The sequence below is a fragment of the Pseudorasbora parva genome, chromosome 13 (genome assembly GCF_024679245.1).
Source record: "Pseudorasbora parva isolate DD20220531a chromosome 13, ASM2467924v1, whole genome shotgun sequence".
Lineage (NCBI taxonomy): Eukaryota > Metazoa > Chordata > Actinopteri > Cypriniformes > Gobionidae > Pseudorasbora > Pseudorasbora parva.
In genome coordinates this window covers 40,497,603-40,505,561 of record NC_090184.1, presented here as the reverse complement: position 1 = coordinate 40,505,561, position 7,959 = coordinate 40,497,603, and the positions used below count along the sequence as shown (strand labels likewise).

At 37.3% G+C, this 7,959-nt stretch overlaps 1 protein-coding gene across 1 annotated transcript in view; it reads right to left on the bottom strand.

Moving 5' to 3' along the window:
• Nucleotides 1-1,713: 1,713 nt before the first annotated feature.
• grip2a (glutamate receptor interacting protein 2a) overlaps nucleotides 1,714-7,959 on the bottom strand; it is a 45,845-nt gene continuing 39,599 nt past the window's right edge. Inside the window, exons 21-25 of the mRNA XM_067414411.1 lie at nucleotides 7,453-7,603; nucleotides 5,743-5,863; nucleotides 4,058-4,225; nucleotides 3,826-3,972; nucleotides 1,714-2,772 (exon numbers count right to left, since the gene is read on the bottom strand). Coding sequence (XP_067270512.1) covers nucleotides 2,578-2,772; nucleotides 3,826-3,972; nucleotides 4,058-4,225; nucleotides 5,743-5,863; nucleotides 7,453-7,603 — 782 coding nt within the window. The 3' untranslated portion in view covers nucleotides 1,714-2,577. The remainder of the gene's footprint in view (nucleotides 2,773-3,825; nucleotides 3,973-4,057; nucleotides 4,226-5,742; nucleotides 5,864-7,452; nucleotides 7,604-7,959) is intronic.

Genomic DNA, 7,959 nt, shown 5'->3' with positions numbered 1-7,959 from the left:
CCGTGTTGTTGTGTAAAGTCTGTTCAGAAATGTGCTTACCTGCCTTTTGATGTTCTGGACCAGGACGGGCCGGGACGTAGAAGTTCAAGCTCACATCAAAGTGAACCCTGACGGATTTGTTTCCCCCCCATATTTATCAAAGATTAAAACTGCAATATCAGTTGAAGTGGCTGATCAATCAACTGTGTGATTATGACAGTGAAATGTGGTCTTAAAATGAACACAATTAGCTTAAACGACTCGCTCTTTTCCAGTTGATTTAGCAGTTAATCAAGAGTAATTTATAACCTTAATATAGCTGTTACAACAAACAATACCATCCTTTTAGAAGTGAAGTCCACCGCGCATTCGAGCTCTCAGGATCATTATATATCTGACCGGACCATTGAATCAGCCAGTCGTAGCTTTATAAATACGGCAAGCGGATCAGTCCAGTGAAGTCAATGAATAAATCAATGCTGACCGAGTTTGGTGGCGATCGGATGAATAGGTTATGAGGAGTATATCAAATTCCAGAGCTTGGGTTTTTCAAAATCATAATAGCTGACTTCCTGTTGGGCTGGGGCCTATGACTATGAGCAGTGCATTTAACTCAACAGGTCAGCTATCAAATGCTGTCATTAACTCCAATTTGTTAAATTAATAAAATACATCTAACAGAATGTAAAATGTTTTACACATTTATAATATTGATTCTTCAATTGGAATCAATTAAAGGGTTAGTTCGCCCCAAAAATGAAATTTGTCATTAATGACTCCCCCCTAATGTCGTTCCACACCCGTAAGACCTCCGTTCATCTTCAGAACACAGTTTAAGATATTTTATATTTGAGACTTTATTCAGCATCAGTCTTCTCTTCCGTGTTCCTCAAATAAAGATTCAAAAGGCCGTGAATCGATCAATGATTCGGATAGACAATGTCACGTGATTTTGGCAGTTTGACACGCGATCCGAACTGCTGAAATCACGTGACATTGCAGATTTGAATCATTGATCGATTCACTGATTCATGGCCTTTTAAATCTTTATTGGAGGAACACGGAAGAGAAGACAATGCTGAATAAAGTTGTAGTTTATTTTTTTTTTGTAGTTATTTTTGGACCAAAATGTATTTTCGATCCTTCAAGAGAGTCTAATTAACTAACGGATGTCACATATGGACTACTTTGATGTTTTATTCCCTTTCTGGACATGGACAGTATAGTGGGCATAGACTGCATATGCTCTGGGACTAAAATATAAAATATCTTAAACTGTGGTTCGAAAATGAACGGTGTCTTACAGGTGAGGAACGACATTAGAGTGAGTCAATCAGTTAGTTCACCACATTAATTTCATTTTTGGGTGAACTAACCCTTTAAGCATTAATAGGGTTTATATGTGAATATAACCGTTATATTTTAGGACGGGGTCCCTCGCACGAGGACGATCATGTTTGTGGGTCTGTGGCATCTAGTGATTGAAAAGACCTGCATTAGACATAACATTACCTCAAATCAGAATCCACCCTTAGACTAAAATTGGAGTCGTATCAAGCGGCTTTGGCTTCCAGTATCTGACAGCGCGGTGAGGTGTGGGACAGCTCATCTCCACCTCGTGCCAACACTGTCTACACTATCAAAACCCCCGAACGGCATCCTGACAGGAACGACAGAGAAAGAGAGAGATGCTTCGGCTTCTATTCTTACCACAGACACACAGTTACAAACACCTTGGTTTTTATCCTTTATTTTCTTTAAAAAAGGAAATTATTGTTTCAAACCCGAGAATGTTAAATGTACATCTTATTCATGGCATTCTACACAATTAACATCCAGGAAAAGGGGTTTGTACACAGAATAAAGCATTGAAGAACAATATACAGAGGAGGATCTCCTTTTAAAAGTTACTCTTAAAATAAGCTCCTTTGAAGGACTTCAGATCCCTTAAAATCAGAATTTATTCCTGGACTGTATTAGGGCGTAAAGCCATAAAATAAAACGCCTAAAAATAAAACTCGTAAAACACCTTACGGTACACAAAAGACATGACATGCACCTGAAACATTCACATCAAGACTTGAAGAGGGGAAGAAAAACCGAGCTTTTCATCAGTGTTAAAAAATCGATTGTCAAACTGTCATGGTTTTGATCTCATAGAAAGATTTTTATCCGTCTGAACAGTTGACACATGGCTTGAAGTTTCTCTTTGTGTTTTGTAAAAACCCGCAGATCTGCATCATCAAAGAGTTCTTGTTGACAAGACAAACTAAATGAGCGTGTCATTTATTTATAATAGAAACAAAAGTGGCGCGTATGAAGATGAGCTTGACATGTTTTGTGTAACTAACAGTGAAGGTAAAACTCGCGTGCCTCTGTGAGTGTTCAAATAAACGCATTTTGGTGGCTTGTTTGGATGAAAGGGTTAAAAGCAGCAGTGGAACATAACTTGTGACAAACTTGTGACAAAAACGAAAAAAATTATTAAATATTAAATGAATAGTGCTAATGTGTTTTGACAAGGTGAGAGAGAAATTTTTGTGTGGAAGAAAAATGAAAAATTTGTGCTCTTGTGTTTGTGTTGCTCATTTTTGGGAATCAGAGGTCAACTCTTCTCGGATTTTGTGCAGAAATCATGGCCAGTTCAGAAGGGTCCTGACAGTCTTTAGGTGGCCAAATGTGTGCCTGAGCGAGAGGGTTTCTGCTAATGACCAGCTGCAGATGCTCTCCGGCCTCTGTGATCAACGGCACGGCTAGACAACAGTCAAAATCACGAGTCCGTGCGTGATTGACCTGTTAATAAATAATCAAACAAAATCAGAAGGTTTGGACCGGTTCAATTATTGCACACTACTATTCAAACGTTTGGGGTTGATAAGATTTTATTAATGCTTATGGTCACCAAGCTTGATTTTATTTGATCATAAATATAGTAAAACACTAATATTCTGAAATGTTATTACAATATACAATAACTTTTTTCTATTTTAATATATTGTAAAATGTAATTTATTCCTGTGATGGCAAAGCTGAATTTTCAAACATTTATTATTACCTATGTTGACCTAGCTGTGGAAACCATGATTCTGATGTACAGAAAGTAAAAAAAAAATATTTGAAATGGAACCCTTTTGTAAAATTATAACTCTTTAGTCTTTACTGTAACTTTTAAATTATTTAATGCATCCTTGCTGAATAAACGTTTTTGGGCCCTATCATTCAACCGGTGCAATGTGGCGGCAGACGGAACGCAAGTTTTTTACTAGTTTCAGCCCGATAGAGTTATCATTTTCATGTCCAGCACCACGTTGTTCAAATAGCAAATGCATTTGCACCCATTTGTTCACCCATGGGCGTGCTGGTCTGAAAACCAGGCGTGTTCAGGCGCATTGTTGGCACATTGCTATTTTGAGGCAACTAAAAACACAGCATTTTTTGTGTTAATAATATATGCCTATAGACGGGTGCACAACTTGCGTACACTTTGCTTATTATACACACATGCATATCAGATTAGAAAGGCATTTTTGAATATATAAAAATTAAGAACATGTACAAAAAGAGTAAATAAAGTGTCTTAACGTGTGTTAAATAATAAAGTATTTATCGTTATGGTTAGAGGTATATTTAGGCAGGGCATCCATCAGATACTGTAAGGGGACTCGTGGTGTGTGAAGATACAAACGGCTCATTCTATAGTAATAAAAACATAGCGGTTCATTATGTAAGGTCTTTATACACCACTGAAAACATAGTTATGTGTATTATCTTGCATTTTGGTCATAAATCCTCATAAATGCTACACACTGCACCTTTGAGAAAAGGTCAGTCGGTTGAACACATCACCTGTAGTATCCGGTCATAAGGCTGTAACCCAGCTTGGTCCGCAGGCCCGTCAGGACGGATCATGTTCACATAAACACCCTTTTCCAGCAGACCGTCAGACACGCTGAACCCAAAATCCCTGCTGTCAACATCCTTCTGCATATAGATCTGAGAGAGGGAGAGGATAAAGATCAGTCCGCTAGAAAATAAGACATAATTCAGACCCTAGAGCTGCTGGGAAAGTGGACATTACTTTATGAAGCTCTAAAGGCATAGACGGGCTGGTGTCCTTCATGTCCTCTGGCACAGCTGTGTTCTCTGAGGTCCTCTCCGGGCTTAGTGCTAAAGCTTTGGTCCTGCTTTCACTCTGCTTCTCGCCATCTTCGCTTAAACTCAGCGTGCTGCCTGACATTATAGTAGCCTACAGAGGAAATGAAACGCACGTATACGAACTGCACTACATTTGATTTGGAATGATATGAGGGTATAAAGAAACTGTGTAGCGCCTTTCACAATGCACAGTATTTTGAAGCAGATTTAGGGTGTTCAAACTTTGGCATGTTTGGTTGAATTAAAACAAACCCTTAGGTCGGTTCATTTGAATAAGTGTGAACACTGCCGTATGAACCCTGGTGCGCACCAAACAAGCGACCCGTGACCGCTGAGATGGGTATCGGTCCACTTCCAAATAAACTCGGGTGCAATTCAACTGAAATATGACCGCAACCAAAAACAGGAAAACCCTAAAAAAAGGACAGAATGCTTAAGCATACCTGTTTTTCTCATCATGGTCATGATGTTGCCCATCAAAGTTCGGTACAGGTATCAGAACCGCGTCTCGTCGCAGGAGATCTTGTGTGTGTGTGTGTGTGACGGAGGGATTCCTTCCGCTGTTTTGACCCCTTTACACATTTTATAAGCTCTTCACGAGTTATCAGCTGGTCAAAATACTATCATATGTAGCTACACACATACAATGAGTTCATTTAGCCTACCACACAGCCGCATTGTTTTGGATGCTCGGTAAGTTCTGTGGCGAAGTATATGTAAAATATAAAAGCCGACCAATCAAGTTGCGAACACATCCTTTTGCCTTTAGATTCAGTATGTTTAGGCTCAGTGTTAAAAATGCCAATGTGAACGCTAAGTGGACCAGGACTAAATGTTTTTGCTACGAAACCAAATGAACCAAACTTCAAGTGTGATCGCACCCTTACAGACAGTCATACTGTAATGTCTTGTTTTACCATGTTGGTATGATTTGTTCTATTAAGAAATTGAAATATTGGTCATTATTGTTTCAATAAAAGTTGTAAATATGGGTCGATTTTGTTCTATTAAGAGATTTAAATATTGGTCAGTGATTTGGTCACTTTGTTCAAACCGAGAATAAGCTTATCCTCAAAAAGTATTAGTGAAAACATTTTCAGTTGTCGCAGGTGAAAAGTCTGAAAGTCTGTTCGGGAACTACTGGAGAAAGTAATTGAGAGATTTAGGTGATGGTCGGTTTAGTTGTAAGCAGGAGTAAACAATTCTCAGAAAGCATCAAGACACAATCCACTCGTCTTAAGTCAAAAAGTTAGAGAAAGTGTATGATGAGAATTTAATAATTTCCACATGTATAGCAGTCATTTAAATGACAATGATGAGAAATATAGGGTATGACTTTAATTTCAGTTAGTAGCATCTCTTATTTCAGGCAGATCTACTTAAATGTGATGCTGTTCCTTACTGTGATTGACGATTACTTATACTGAAGGGGAAAAAAACTGCTTGAAAATGACTTTGACTCAGGTTAAAGATTATAGTAGATAACTTATATTTTATAGATGTCGGCCATATGGCCAAATAATTTAAACAGGGAGCTGCTAGAAAGTCAAGCACAATGATTTATTCCTTCACAATGAACACAGATGATTGATTTCCCATTGCATTTACCTCAAGTTCCCGCAGGATTTCCGATTGGCCGCAGGTCTCCAGATCCTGAAGAGCTTGTGACCAATAGTTCTCCTGAGCGTCTGTATTGTTGTGGTTGTGACAGCGTGCGGGACTGACAGATCTGTGTCAATGCAAAGCAACCTGGGTAATGTAAGGCCAGGTGTACTATTGGAAACGGAGCACTCTCTCTCTCTCTTTATATAACTGCACTGTACGGCATAACTGAAAGTCAGTGTAAAAGATCCTTCTCAACAACAAGAAAACGGTGGTTAGAGAAAGAGAAACACAGATGTGTCTGAAGAGGCTGTGACTAGTTCCAGCGATAAAAGAATACAATTATGAAAATGAGCGAAAAAGAAGCAGACAAGGGCAGATGACAGCATGTGGCCGACGGATGATTAGTAAGGCAGACGAGAGACAGAAAACCTGAGAAAAAATAGAAAAGAGAAGAGTAGGAGCATACAGAGACTGTGGAAGCAAACAGGCTAGTGGTTTAGCCACAGACACATAAACAGCAACATAAAATTAAAACAACCTCATGAAGGCTTTCATTTCACTGGGATCATCAATGTTACATAAAATCACCATCAAAATGTCAACAAATACAGGTGAAGCTCAATCTGTAATAAACTGTATGAATAGATTTTTTTTTTTTTTTTTTACAATATTAGGTGCATAATTTATTAAAATTAAATGGCAGTGTCATTTAAGCAACATTCATTTACTGCTCAGAAATCTCAGTGATTTGTCACTTTTAGTTACTTACGATTTAAAATTTTATCTAAATATGCGCATATACATCTACATAAACTCTACCATTCAAGGTTGGGGTCATTCTGCAAGCATGCATTAAATTGACCAAAAATATTTTTTATTGAAATAAAAGATTTCCATTTCAAATAAATGCTGTTCTTTTGAACTTTCTAATCAGATTTAGCAGCACAACTAATAACAATAAAATATGTTTCTTGAGCAGCAAATCATCATATGATCATAATAATAATAATAACAATGAAGTAATGATGCTGAACATTCAGCTTTGGTCATAGGAATGAATCACATTTTATAATATGAAAATAAAAAACAACCATATTACGTTTTTTTTAACATAAACACAGTTTTGGTGAGCATAAGATAAATTTTTTTTAGACCCTAGAAGTTTGAACAGAAGTGTACATAATTTGTTGCGTTATGACAAAGAAATATTAAAATAATTTTTATATTAATGATATATTCTGATATTATTTTCATATCTCTTGCCCCAAATTCTCATGACCATAATGTGTCATTTTACTAGTTTTTTTCTGTTTAGATTCTCAATAATGTAATATAAAAATATCATAAATAACACTAATATATTTTTAATGAGCATAGCCATTACAAATGTATGAATGAGTAACAATTCAAATAATATATCTTTGAAATATGACATGGACATGTTCTTGACAGATTTCATGAGGTTCACCTGTGCGTTTCATACATGGGAAATAATAACTGACAGACCAAGAGAAAGAATAACAGCCACATGATTGTGTGTTAGTAACAAAAAACTATAAAACAAGCTGAAATATTCTTATGCACAAATCTCCTTAAAAAACAGCTGTTATATTTCTTTTAATCTTCTAGTTCCTGACTAGTATCTCTAAGATAATATAGACTAAGTATTGTAACAGAAGAGTCAACAAGCTGCGTCCCTAAACTAAATCTCACCCAGAGTACGTCCAGTCCTCTTCGCCCAGCCTCCCATCATACATTGCAGTACGATGGGTGTGTCTTCTGGAGTTCAGCGGGCTCCTGTGATTGGTCTGTCTCCAGTCATTGGGGTGAAGAGTGAAATCAGGCGCTCTATGAATATAGACACCTGGAAATATAGGTTTAGGTTTGATTATGCAGAAACACAAATGAGATTTGAGAGTTACGGTAAAGTCTTCACAGCACTAGTCACTGTATGCTTTCACTGTATGGAACAGTATCTGGGAAAATCTACTAAATTTCTTCTTTTGTGCTCGATGGAAGAAAGTCGTACAGATATGGACATTATGAGGGTGAGTAAATGATGACATTTCAGTTTTGGGTGAACTATAGTAATTTGGCTTATTACACCAAATTGAGCAAAACCTCAATAATCACCCCATAATGAATTAATAATATCCTACGAGTACAAAGCAGGGCTTGGCATTAAGCCACTGTGGCTAGTAGTTTTCCAAAGCCACTCCG